This window comes from Kogia breviceps, chromosome 8 (genome assembly GCF_026419965.1).
Source record: "Kogia breviceps isolate mKogBre1 chromosome 8, mKogBre1 haplotype 1, whole genome shotgun sequence".
NCBI classification, from domain to species: domain Eukaryota; kingdom Metazoa; phylum Chordata; class Mammalia; order Artiodactyla; family Physeteridae; genus Kogia; species Kogia breviceps.
In genome coordinates, this window is record NC_081317.1 from 81,270,093 (window position 1) to 81,284,848 (window position 14,756).

Genomic DNA, 14,756 nt, shown 5'->3' on the forward strand with positions numbered 1-14,756 from the left:
ATTAAAACTGGATGAGACAGCTGTGGTGAAATCAATGGTCAGGGTAAAGGAGAAGACAGAGGGCCCAGTGTGCAAAAAGGACGGGTATGATGTGATGAGGGAAGTAATTCAGAAGAAACTGAGAGCAATGCTACAGAGTTAAGAGTTCTTATTTGATCTGAAAAACATGTTGGGGCTACTGCATTGATTTGAGAAAGTGAGTTGGATAATAGTAATGACTATCAAGCAAGTCGATTCTAGTTGCTTTGATGTTAGAGTTTTCTTTTTTAAGCTGATGGTATAAATCCATGGGTCCTATGATATGTGCTACAAAATGACACGCACAGAAGAAACTGACTTGCTAAAATGGATGAAAATGCTCTTGCAGTGATCATTTTCTATCATCTTAGCATGCAATTGTATATTCCTGACCTCAAGGGCTGTGACATTCAGTGAAATATTTTATCATCTCTTGGTCACCTTCTAAATGAGGAGAGTTATAGCGCTGATGTATATAATCATCTTTGCTAAATTCTTTTTTTAAAAAAAGAAGACAAAGAAATCCTTTTTGAAATGGGTCTTTAATAAATCCAGGACAAAGGATGTGGTAACGAGATCGCTTCTTGAAAAGTGTCAGGCCAGAAATTGTACTTTGAGAAGACTTCACAAATTTCCTTTGACCCAAGTCTTTATGTTGCTTATTATTGTTCACCATGACCTTCAGAAAGCCACTTCCAATATTTGAATTATTTTCACGTACAGTTGTGGTCTTTGTATTTGCCGTGTCAATTTTCAGAGACTTAAAGAAAGCAAGTGACATAATTCTGGTTAGCTTCTTGAGTCGATGTGAGACTCTTGCAGGTAGAGTGACAGAGGCGTTTACAGTTTACAAATGCCTTTTTCCCTTTCTTAAGCTTTATGTTAATATTCTTTTTCTTGGCTGTGAAGCAAACTTAGAATCATCTGTAGTCCTAGGAAGCTTTATGACTTTTTTGAACCTGCCAGAGGCTGCAGCGTCTATGCTTTCTTAATATACTGTGTGGGATGGTTTTGTCTGGAAATTTTTTGCTTTTCTTTATATGTTTTGCCTTCAGAAGTGCGTTTAGAGCCAAGGTAAAAGATACATGTCCAGCTTTGTTCCAGACCTCAGTATTGTGCAACTTAGAATCCTAAAACTCGCACTAAATTCCGGCCATGTATGACTAAAGAATCAGAGGGAGATACCTGAAAATGCAAGAAATGTCATGATTGTATGCTAGGGCTGCCACAGTTCGTCGCACAGGTTATTAACTGCACAAGGGAATCAAACAAGAGGATTGAGTGGAGACTGAAATCTGGCCTGTGATTTATTCACCAAGCCAAGTGTCCCAGAGTGGGATGATGTCCACCTAAAGAAAGAGGCAGCTGTCTCTCATACACATAATTCTCACATAGGCAGCCCTGTTGCGTAGAATTCTGTTGTAATTTCTCCCACAATTGTCAAAGGCACGGGTATCTTTTAAAAGGCATCTCGCCAGAGATGGTTTTGGTCATTTTAACCTTCATCTATTGCTTCAACCTTGACATTCACAGCACCTTCATTAGCAAAGTTACTGCAGTCAAATAGAGTTTTCCAATATCTTTTTCATCACTATCTTTATCACCAACTCTCTAGACACAGTTTGACACAAAATCTTAGAATTTTGAGTGAGTGTGTAAAGCACAAATCTGTTTCTCTCTTCATATTCTTTCTACATTCTGCCTTATTTTGTGACCAAAAAAATGATTGTAGCTTCATTAGTTCAAATGTATAATTATTTCATGTGGAACCAGTATGAGAAGATTCTTATTTGGGGTGATGGGTCCTTATAAACATTGATATATGCAGGATACATGAACACAGGCATAAGGCAGTGGTGAAAAGGACTTTAGGTGATGTTTCCATGATTATCATCAAGCTGGCTTGTGAAGGTGCTCCCAACAGACCATCTTTTCTACCGAGGAATAGAGCTTTAAATGTGAAAGGGTGCATTGAGGTGCATAGGAGGAACTCGGTCATTGAAATCAGTACGTGCCTATCAGTTTGGACTCTGGTATCAGCATTCTGAGCACAGACTGCAGCACTAATTCCCTGTCCTTCATCAGGGATGGGGGGCTCTAAGTTGCTGTGACCATAGTGAGGCCATGCCAAATGGGCACTGTTCCAGCTGTGAAAACTGGTTCAGGATCAATAAGATAACCCAGATGAACAAGAGAAAAAGGAGCCTTATTACATCTTTTTAAATTTTCGTAAAGATGGCTTAGCCCATCCTTTTTTTCTATCCAGAGAGATCTTTATATTCATACCAGTGTCTACAATAAAAACCAGACCCAAAGATTCAAAAAGAAATCCTGAAAATTAATCCCACCCTAGTTCTATGCATAACTTTCTAAGGCCACTGTGTCTAGGAAGGTACAGTTATACACACCAGCCGATCACTTTGCAGAATCCATCTGGATACATCTTCTGTGACATAAATAGATCCAGACTTTTTTTTTCTTAGAATCTCAATTTAAACTCTTTACACATGTTCACATCTTGCTAGCCTTAAGCATTTCAAAGCAATTAAATTTCTATCACACATCCCAGTAATAGTTTCAACAGGCTTCATTTTATGGTGTTCTACCAGAAGACACGGTACACCCTGAAGTTTCCAGAGTCCTCTTTGAAAAAGCCCAAAAGGAGGGTATTGTGATCACTGCTGGATGTTAACAAATGGGAAGCTGCTCTTTGCCACTCCATGCCATTCTTCCATCTGTGCATGACTGGTTAGCTGTAATAAAACAATAGCCTCAGCATGAATATAAAATAAAGTATCCTTATCATATTAACAATATCTTCTCACTCAGGGGAAACCCCTGATAGAAATGACTGAAGAAGGTCATTTCTCAGCAAGAATAGGGGAAAGGGTTATGGGCCAGATGTTAACTTTCCTTCCAAACTCCACATATTTCTTTCTCTGCACATGATATTTTAATGAGTTTTGAAGAAGAGAGCAGTTTTTAATGCAGCTGATTTGCAAAAGGAAGAGAGGATAAAAATGTTCCAGTGTTCATTTGTGATATGTAGATAAATTCCCAAAATGTTCCCCCTGCACCTTTGCTACCTTGTTATTCCAAGGATTTATGATTGATTTGAGTACTGTAGTTGAAAGAAATACTGTGTGTCTTACAGACAGTGGTAATCACTGAGTACATATATAATACATCAAGATTTTGAACACTTGGGATCAAGTCCCAGTGACTTTAGAGTTGTTGTTTTTTTAATATTCATGAGACAGTTTCTTCAGCTGTAAAATGTGAATAATACTATCTTGCTAGCATTGTTCTACAGATTTCATTAGCTAATATGTAAAAACATGCATATGTAAAATATTTTTACCTCCCATACAAAATTTCTTCTAGGCATCTTATTTTGGGAAGCATGCTTGATAAATGCACTTCAATTGTAGACGCAGTAAGACTAGGAAATACATATCTCAGTGCATTTACTTTTTTCAACATTGTAATTGAGCATGATTTTGTATCTCAATCAAACACTGATTCTATCCTAACAGTGCATAGAATTTAACTCTTTAAGTGATGTGTATCCAAAGCAGGAAATAACTAGACCAACCTGTACTTGAAAAATGAGGGATGTACATTTATAGATTAATTGGGAGAACTTTATCTTCTTAAAATATTTTTTTAAGAGAAGCAAAAGTGTCTTTGGTAGCCCACATGAAAAGATATTGGCATGATCTTCTGTATAACCAACTTACTTCTTGCACTTCTGGCATGAGGGACAGGTATTTGTGAATCATGCCTACAGAAACTCAGGCCCTATGTTGGAGATACTAGCCTGATTAACCAGGCTTTATCAACTGGGCTTCCAGGAAAGATGCTAGCCTGTATACCCTTAAGAAGTGGTTCTCAAAGTGGTGTCCCTGGACCAACAATATTGGCATCACCTGGGAACTTGATAGAAATGCAAATTCTGGGCCTTACCTCAAAACTACTAATCAGTGGGGCTACACAATGTGTGCCCTAACATGTCCTCTGGGTGATGCACATGCAGGTTTGGGAACCACCGACCCAAGTTATCTACTGTATGCAATGAATTAACTTCTCTTCCAGTGAAATTTGAATGTTGCTAATTGAAATACCATCCTTAGAAGAACTGAAAAACTTATCTCTCAAATGATTTTTTTTTTTCTGTAGTTTGGATAAGGAATCCCATGTGTGAAAGGTGCTCTTAAAAAATCTCATCTCTTGTCAGTCTCTTAGCCATTTGCTCCCAGCTTCATGCATTTGCCTTTCTGGCAACTGGACCATACCCTGTGTTTTTGAACTTTGTATCCCCCATTTTGGAGGGGGAAAAAAAACTTTTCCATTATCCTCCTGCCTTAGTTCTGTCCTTCCTTACACAACTAAAAATTCCCAACAAGTAGTCTGATTTAGCTGCTTCCGTTTCCTTACTGTTTAATCCCTCTGTAATTTTCTTCAATCTAGTTTCCACTTCCGCCTTTGAAGTGCAATTACTCTTTGAGATTTTCAACCATTTTCTGCTTGCCAAACCAGAAGCCTCCTTGTTTTTCTCTAGGATATCATGCTTTTGATCTACCCAGTCCAGATCTGTCTTTCCTTGCCTTTTGTGATGCAAAGATATAGCCCCATTCTTCATTGACACTCTCCTGAGTCCTTTCTCTCCCTTCCTTTCACCTGGGCCATTCCTTAAGGTCTGTTGTTTAGAGCGCTCTGGCTCTCTCTCCTTCTCCCCTCCTCTCTCCCCGTCTCCTCCCTCCCTTCCTCTTACATTCTCTTAATTCCACCTTCACATCCCCAGCTTCCTTTAAATGACAAGTACCACCTCCTGACTAATGATTTTCAGTTCTACCATCTTCAGCATTGACTTCATCCATTACCCACCTAGAATCTCTGCCCAAGGCTCACCTGTGTCATTTAAAACTCAAAACTGCCAAATGGAACTGTCACTTGTCTTTTACAAAACAACTTCTCCCCCAAAGTTACCTCTATCATCAGGGCGTATCCTTCTCTAGATCACCCCGTTTACTCTGACTCAGTACGTATCCTACATAGTGCAAGATGTGAAATTTCATTGCTCCTTTCTTATCTCTTATTTCATTTCACCCCTTCCATAACCTTCTTTATGGTCTTCCATGCCTGCACCATTAAAGGAACTAGTTCCCTGCCTCAATCCGTCTGCCATTTCATATCCCATACACCAATGCCAGATCAGTCTTTCTAAAATATTAATTAAATGATGTCATTTCCTTGAATGTTGGCTACTCCATTACCTCCAGATTAAATCCATCCATGGGATTCCAGGCCCACACAGGTTTCTTGAGGAAGCCACCATTCCAAATATCTCATTCCTTTCCCCATGAATTATACCTCCATGAATCCAAATCTTAGTCCAGGATATAAGAACCATCTCAAGTATTATTTCTTCTAAGAGAATATGCAGGCTTCATTAATGGCCTATTTTTCTGAGATTTTACAGAAATTTCCTTATTATTGTCCCTTATTTGAGTTTTATGTAAATGAAAAGGAATGTTCATGAGAAGCCTTATATAATACTTGAAACTTAGAAAGATATGTGTTAGCTTTCTTCCCAATTAGAAGATGACATTCCCAGCTGCAAGGAATAATTTCTTCTATGCGTCACTCTGTAGTTTGCCAACCATCATATCAGCAGTGGGTAATGGCTTCATATCAGGTGAGCCATGGATGTTTGGTGTAGTTAGATGAAATAACCATATCTTTGGGCTTCCCTGGTGGCGCAGTGGTTAAGAATCCGCCTGCCGATGCAGGGGACACGGGTTCGTGCCCTGGTCCGGGAAGATCCCACATGCCGCGGAGCAAGTAAGCCCGTGAGCCATGGCCGCTAGGCCTGCGCGTCCGGAGCCTGTGCTCCGCAACGGGAGAGGCCACAGCAGTGAGAGGCCCGCATACCGCAAAAAAAAAAAAAAAAAAAAAAAAAAAAAAAAAAAAAAAAAAAAATAACCATATCTTTGCAACCTCTGTTAACTACAGAGTATTAAAATACACTCACTTGAAATAAATATCAACCAGATTTTCTATTCCATTCTTTTATGAGAATTTAAGGAAGAAGGGAAAGTAAACGAAAATTAAATGAGGATTTATCTAAAAATAATATGAATAGTTCACAAATAAGAATTTTTGACTGCTGGCTCATCAAGATCCCAGTCTGGTAATTGTTTATCCAAGTTATATACCAAGAAGATTTAGGCTGGGGAGCTATATGGTCAGTCTAATCTTCAATTAGCTTTTACCCAAAGGCCCTTGTAGTACATTTTTTATTTTGTTCTCATCTCTGTCCAAACAATCTTAGTTTCCTAAAAGCAAGCACAGTATCTATGCTTGTATGCCCAGGAATATATGGCTAAGTTTCCCCAAGGTGGTAAAATAGTTTTCCTACCTCCATTCAAGAAATGCTAGTCAATTACCTTAAGCAAATTACTTGCCTATTATAACCACCACGTTGGAAGCAAACAAAAGAATGGCCAGAGAAAAGGAGAAAATAATGTGACATGTTTATCTTTTCTTAAATGCCCTTAAGAGAAGGCAGGCATATCTCCTTATCTTAACTCTGTAAAGTTTAAAAGATTAGAATAAATATATTTTATATATGCATATATAATAAATTGTGTACATATAAATCATGTATAATGAAGTACATTGTACATGGAGGAGAAGAACTCAGCAGTGGTTTCCTAAACTCTTTTTACTTCGTCTCTGTAATGATGAGCCTGTTTGACTACCTATAGCTGCTAACCAAACACATCCTGAGGGGCGCTTTGAAGTGCAGACCCCGCAGACAGCCAAGTATCAGTGTCTGGAAACTTTCCACATGCAAGTCCTCGGTAGTGCTGGTGGCGGCTGGCATCTTTGGATCTGGCTGGAGTTGTTAGTAGAGCCTGTGATTTTAGGAAAAGCAAAGGAAAACTGGAAACAAACCATGCAAAGTAAGGCAATAAGGCAGGTGCTGGCTGCGGGGTTTTCCTGCCCCCAGGGAGTCTGCGTTTTGTAGGAAGAGGCGAAGAAGGCACTGCAACTAGAGTTCTGATTCTCTAAGAAGCTTATGTGCCTCTCACACTGAAATTTAAATGGTATGTAATGAAGAGATAGATGTCTGAGTAAGGAAAGAGAAGAAAAGGCTAATTCTGCAAGCATTCTGGCTTTCATCTATCGAGATGTTTAAGTGTAGAAGTGCTGACATAGGAGACGGAAGAGTATTACTTTCCGCTTCTTCATGTTTATAAATCTTACATTTTACGTTTGCGTATTTAGCTGTTTATTTCTACTTTAAAAGAAGCAGTACTGAAGCACTTACGTTGTGCATGTGCAAAGGGGTGCGTTGCACACCCTCTGCTTATTCTGCACGTTTGGTCTGGCTTGATTAGTAGGTGCAGGAGGCACAGGGTCCCTGGTGGGAGCAGTTATTTCAGAACAGGTGGTGCAGCACATTGAGGATCAAAGAACCCAAAGGTGCGAGGACTCTAACAGCTGCAGGAGCTCTTTGATCTCAGTCGGAGTTTCAACCCCACCCTGCAGATCAAGCAGCCCCCCTCAAGACAGGAATTTGCATTTTGCGTAAGGACCTCTCAGTCTGGTGGTTTACCCTTAGGTATCAATAGAATAGTAACAGCCTGGCTGATGGCAGAGGACTCCCCACTGTCACGGTTGGCATCCAGTTCTCCCCCAGTCCACTCTCTTCCCCTTCTTTCCTACCAAGTAAACTGCTAATGCCCATCACCTGCTCACCACTCACCCCACATGCCGGGGCTGCTGGTTTCCTCACTGCGCCAAAGAACCACACACAGACCTGATGATTATTTAACTGGGAGGTTCCATCCTGGCGCCTGGTTGTCCTCCCTGCATCTCCACCTCACTGAATCCGATGTGGGCACCAAAGCCCAGTCCAGATATCACCTACCCTTCTTGGGTCATCTTACCCGACTCCAAATTTCAGCTAACATTTATTGAGTACTTTGTGTAGAGCAGGCTCTAGTAGCTGCTTGACATCCATTGTCTTGTTTACTGATTTCTTACTCTTTTGAAGTCTTTTTACACTTACACAGTGACTACACAGTTATCGCTTTTAATTGTTTCTTAGTGAAATCATAGAGTTATTCTTGTCTCATCTCCTCCTGGCCTGAGAACACACAGCAGTTTCTGTTTCTTTTGGAGCCTCATTGTGTTGAATACATAGTAGGTGCTCCAAACCCCATGAGTGATATCATAATTAATGGTATAAGTTCTTAGCTTACATTGGTGAAGTGTATCAAAATTGACCCTTTCTAAGAATTGAATAATTAAACCTAATTTATCAACCATGTTTTATATTTTGATGATCACGTGCATCTCAACAAATACAAATGTAAGTTCAGGATGCCCATACGTCTTCTAGTTACTGGATTATTGATATTAAAAGATGTGAAGAGCTCTGTGCCACTCCATAAGAGCATCACCTTACTCCCTTGGTTCCACTTGGGGTAGCCACTCTCCTGGTCTGTCCATGAATGAAGGCTTTCCCCGGGACACAGGATTTCAGTGCTAAAACCAGGACACCTCTGGGTGAACCTAGGCATTTAGTCGTGTTAGTCATAAGAAATGATTTTCCCAGTGGAAGAAATTGGCTGCACTTTTATATTAAGTGCTCAGGAATGGATAGCTGTCACTTAGTTGTATTTTTTTCAGTCACAGGCAAAATTTTTAATCTCTCATAGGCAACTTGGATGGTTTTTGTTGTTGTTTGCCCTGCTTTACACTGGATGCTACATAGCATTGTCTGTACATCTGACAGCTGGTAGCAGAAAGCCTTACTTCAGGAAGCTCAAAAACTTAAAAAAAAAAATCACACACACAACTTTTTCCAACCAATTACTTTAGTATATAGAGAGTGCTTTACTAATAGCCATTGTAGAGTTATGAAATATCTATTCAGTATGGTATTTTTCTAAAAAAGATTTTAAATATCTGGCATCAGCAAGGATAGTCCACTAAGAGAGATAGAAGTACACCAAATTTCCCTAGTTATAGCTTCCTGTGCCCGAAACTTCTAATTTTTCTTTTCCTACTGAGCTTTCTAACTTTTCTTTAGAATTGACTTTTTTAGGTCTCATAGCTAGCACTGTTGTCTAAATTAACTGTATCTGCTTTTGAACTATGCAATTGTTTACTTGTGTATTTAATGACTAGCTCCTCTTGACACTTCTGGTCTCATCAGAAAATGGAAATATACCTGCTGGAGAACATTATCTATTTTCCTGCCTTCTCTCGGCCATCTGACTAGTCCAAGCAGGGAAGCTTTTGGATTACTTGGCATAAAAACTAGTTAAACTTCTGGAGCCAGGCGGTTCCACTTTTCGGAACTTATCTGCATAAACAGTCATGCAGCCTAGTGGAACAAATATAATGCTAAGCAAGTTTTTCAGATTCCCTTTATTAAGCTTGTTCAGCATCATTCTACCAAGAGATAAATCTACTTTCTGAAATACGTTTCTTAACTGTGCTTCGAGATCTTTAGTTAATCTATATACATGCTTTCTTCCCTCAGTGTCTTTCTAAATATTGAATCCAAAGAATTTTGCATTTGGCACAGTGCTTGCACAGAGAGGTCCCACTTGATCATCGTGAAGTTACTTTCAGGCTCAGGATGTGCTCTGATCTTGGCATGAGAAACGTGCATAGATAAAACTATTTTAGTTATGGAATGGCCATATCACAACAAATTGTTTGCATGGTGTATTTGCTATACAGGTAATCATAAATTTTAAAAATAAGAATATTGGCTCTATACTTGAACACATTTTGAGTATTAATGATGACTTTATAGTAGTCAGTAACAAAAAGAACAGAGCTCCTAATTCCCCCTTACAATTCTCCTAAAAACACTTTATGCCACTTGGTGAATTAAAGAAAATTTCTCTAATCAGTTACATTCATTCATTCACTTCACAAATACATGTGGAACCTCATCTCTAAGCCAAGTGTTCTGCAGCCACTGTAAGAAATCCTATTGCATGGGGCATGGTAACAGTGTGATGGGCAAGACTTGACTCAAATGATTGACTCAAAACAGTGTTTCTCAATTTATAGCTAATTTTAGAATGTGAAACTTTATATTATATAAAAAATTATTACATGTCAGTTATATCTCAGAAAAATTACTAGTGCTCCCATACCATTTAATGGCTTGTTTCCCTGCTGACACCATGTTTTGAAGGAGTTTATCTGCCAAACACATTCATTGTGTAATTATCTTCTCATTAGTATTTGCCAAAAACCAAACAAATAACTGCCAATCAGAATACACAGAGTTGATATATTGTCAGCACCGCCCCCCACCCCAAAAAAGAAGAAATAAATTTATTTCATTTTTTCCTTAGACTGTGTATCATGATTGTGGGCAGATACACAATTTCAAGTATCTTAAAATAATTTAAAATACTGAAAATCTCCGTTACTGATTCAGTGGACTTCAATGATCTCTTCTGATTCCCTCATTTATTAATATTTTATTAATATACACTTTTTTTTCTGTTAACCTGCCAGTCTGTAGTTTTACTGCAGCTACTCAGCCCCTGTTCTGAACACCTCCTTTGAGTGTTGCATGAGCAGACCTTGTCTCTGGAGGGTAGGAACTGAATCGGAAACCGAAACAAATTTACAGCGTTCGTAAAGACTCAAGGTGCTTTTCTACTTAACTCGAGTGGTTGTTTAACAGTCATGAAGTGTTTGTTGTATTTGATGACTCTGTGTGTTAATTTATGTCCTAAAGGTTGTTAAGTTGACAGTTATTGGGGGTGGGGTGTGGGGAGGTGGGGAACAGCAGCGTGCACAGCTGAGCTAGGGCCCAGGCACCCACTTCGCAGACTATTCAAAGCCCTTACCCTCCCCAGGCCCCCACTTACCCTCTTCTCTACTCCCCTCATATCAATCACATCTCTTATCTCATTTCCCTAAACTGAGACTAAATGATAAATTGTACGGGTTAAAACCGCTTGACACTAGTACGGGGATATTTGTGCACCATGCAGAGCTAGCCTAGTAGTGTATCTTTGGCAATAATTTCAATTCCTCCAGGGAAAGAAAATACCTTAGAGTATTCATGATGAAATGATATATAGACTATGGTTAAGTGATAAGTGACAACATAGGATTTATATGAACTTTAACAAAAGATCTCCACAATTTAGTTTCCTTAAGCCCAAATTTGACATTTCTCCTCTATTATGTGGGTTACGCTGTATCTTTTTAAATTAAGGAGGCAAGCTTACCTCACATAATACTATATAAATAAAACTAAATAGAATTGATAGTAGCATTTACCGATTTGTGATGACATTATTGATGAGTTTTATTTTATTCTTTTCTGGATGTATTCACAAGTTTTTACAATGAACATACATTACTTTTTAATCAAGAAAAAAACTCACTCATAATAAAAGTTGCAAAAGTACATGTATAAAAATCCTAAATATACCCTTGCCATAGCAAAGTACTTTTATTCTGTTTTATTCAGTATGTCCTGTCTGGCTGAGTATCTGATGTAATAATGAGCCCTTTCATTTGTATAGTTCTTTACACAGATTTTCTCATGTAGGGTACATAATAATAATCAATTTAGTAATGGTGATGGGATAGATAATAATATCCCCAAACAAGGAAATTGTGGGTTATTTTATCTTGTTTGCCAAAAGCTATATGATTAGCAAATAGCAGAAATGGAGGATTTCTGAATCCTAGCACAATTTTCCTTTTTATATGCTATAATTTCCTCCCATGTGTATAAAGTTCTGCTATAACTTCCATGAAACAGATAAAGAAATATAAGTCCTAGTTCCCACCCTCAAGCAGTTTATAATACATTTGGGGTAAAAAGACATGCTGACAGAGCGTTAATTAGCAATTCAGTAGATGACACAGGTAAAAAGTGCAGTGCATAATACAGTGCCTGGCACACAGAAAGCACTCAAGAAATGTTGGATAGGCAGATGGATGCATGGACGGATGGACGCATGGATGGCTGGCTAGATGGGCAGAAGGGCAGATGAACTGACAAATTAAAGCTATAGGTCTGGAAAGGAGAAAATTCACTCATCACAGGTGGTTGAAATTCCGTAAATGTCTACTGACTTCTATTGGTCAAGACTATTTCAAGAAGGAGAAGCTAGACTAGTTAGGCCTTCAGGAACTTAGAAGAGTAGAGTTGGACTCTGCAGAGAGGATGAGTGAGGGAACTGCAGGCCGAGGGCTCAGCATGAACAAAGGCACTGAGGCAGAAAGAGCAAGATATGACTGGGACTGCAGAGGAGTGACTGATCTTGCTAACGCAAAAGGTTTGGTGAGGAGGTTGTTTTGAAAGTAGAATGGGACTGTATCATAGAATATCTTGAATTTCAAGCGGAAATATTGAAATAACCCATAAGCATGGGCATCTCTAGACACTTTTGCATAAAGTAATTCATGTCATAAGGAAATGTTTTAGGCAACAAATCTGGTCGAAGTATGACTTTGTGTTAAATATAAAGATATGAGAGAGTTTAATGCAAGGTGGAGATTTTAAGCATTCCACTGGGATTTTAAAGTATTTTTAGAAACAGCTGCAAATGTAGATCTCACTGTATCATCATTAAAATATCCCTATATGTAATTGAAATTTCTGAGACAGTTATGTCAAATTTAGCTTTAGATCGATAGGTTATTTCTCATTGAGAACTAAAAGTTTATAACATTCGAGGATAAGAAGCTGGCATAAAAGTCTAGAGGCCTCCAAATATTTCATGCATGAAGTTTAATAAATTTTTCATATGCCAGAGGAATTATAATAATTTATGTCTTCCAGAATTTTCAACCAAAATACTAGATAGGTCAGAAAATTTGTACTTTTGAAGTTGTATACACTTCTCTTTAAACCTACTAATTATTTTATCTTACAAAATTAGTGATGTTATCACTTGAATACAAGTGGTTAACAGTGAGGCCTGGGAGTAAATCTATGTGGGTTAGAATTTGGCTCAACCACTGAATTGCTGGTCAATCTTAGCCAAGTTTCTCTCTTTCCTCAGTTTTCTCATCCATGAATGATAATAATAATAGCACTAACATCTTAAGATTGTTGGGAGGATTAAACATAAAAATATGGCCTAGTGCCTGCCATGTAGTAACAATTCATAAATGGTAGTCATGTTACTAGTTATAGAACATATTCAATGAATAATATGCATTCATCTTTTCTTATGATTGTTTACTTGTTTTATTTGTTTTTTTAATCATTGCTAGAAAGAAAGCTTGGCTCCCGTAGGGTTGTGTCTGGGTTTTCTACTGTGTGAAAGTATAACTCACCATATATGGCATAGGTTGCTGCTAACTACAGTAAAGCTGACCAACTTCTTGCCTTCTGTAGTGAGCCATCTCTATGGATTTGGACTGATGGATGCGGAAGCCATGGTGATGGAGGCGGAAAAGTGGACCACTGTTCCCCAGCAGCACGTTTGTGTGGAGAGCACAGACCGACAAATCAAGTAATGTTTGCTGCAAGCAGACAGCATGACAGTGCCCTAAAAGATATTAGGCCAGTGCAGATATCTTGAGACAGCCCTGTGTTGCACATGGAAACTAGAAATTTGTGTAGTATTTTTCTAATGTAATTATAAAATTCTAATAGAATGTCTAAGACCCTAAGCCATTAAATACACACTAGTATAACCCAAGGATCCTTAAAAGAAAAACGTATCTTATAAGTGGGTGGGGGGGCCCTTACAGTTGGGCGTTCTTCAAGTTTCTACTCTGTCAATATTTCTATTTGATGGTAGAAGTATTCCCCATATTTTATGGTAGAAGTATTCCCCATAAGTTGGTATACTCCCAAAACTAAACCTTATGTTCTGGAAACTTAACTACATACCATGTAGTTCTCTGAAGAGTGATGCAGGATGCACAGTAAAAGAGATTGCAGTTTACTCAGATTCCAGGGCTTAGTCCCCTGTTTCAGCCTCACAAACTTGGAGGCTGTGCTGATTGGATTCATCAAGTGATAGTGAAGTCTCTCCTAGGTGCTGAATTCGAAGAATAGGATTTATTTTAGTGATTTTATTAGTAATTTGCTTTCAGCTTTCTTTTTAGAGAGTTAGCTTGGAAAAATACAGAAGAACTTTGGTTTGTAATAAAACTAGAGCCACTATAATTCTTGAGGAAATTGTTAGGAAGCAGAAATAAGTGGACTAAGGGTTTTTTTTTTTTTCCCATTCTACCCATTTGTGGCAAAGAATAAGAGAAAAAAATAATAAAGAAGTAAAAAGTTAACCAGTATTTATTGAGCTCTTACTATAGGTCAAGCCAAGTGCTAGAAACAATGTGTGTTTTCTTCTTAAAACTTTATAACAACTTGGGTATTATTCCCCTTTGACAAAGGAGGAAATGGGATCAAATGGAATCATTGTTTATTCATCCACGAATTCATTTACGAATTCAGCAACAATTTTTCTTGCTATCAAGCTCGTAGTGGCTACCAAGCACTGGGCTAGATAATTAGGGATAGAAACAGGAAGAAGAAATGCTTCCTGCCCTTGTGGAGCTTACAGTCTAGCAGGGGAGTCAAACCAAAATAATATAATAAGTAGATCATTACAAATGACAATAAGTGAATGCTGGAAAGAAAAAGGGTAGAAAATAAAAGGTGAGGAACTTGTTTTTCCTATGGTTCAGCGACCATCTTAAAGAGTGAAAGT

General features: G+C 38.3%; 1 protein-coding gene across 2 annotated transcripts in view; it reads left to right on the forward strand.

The window, feature by feature from the left end:
- Nucleotides 1-14,756, forward strand: part of PCSK5 (proprotein convertase subtilisin/kexin type 5) — a 464,407-nt gene that overhangs the window by 262,538 nt on the left and 187,113 nt on the right. For both annotated transcript variants that reach the window (XM_059071201.2, XM_059071200.2), the window contains exon 11: nucleotides 13,433-13,550. In XM_059071201.2, coding sequence (XP_058927184.1) covers nucleotides 13,433-13,550 — 118 coding nt within the window. The remainder of the gene's footprint in view (nucleotides 1-13,432; nucleotides 13,551-14,756) is intronic.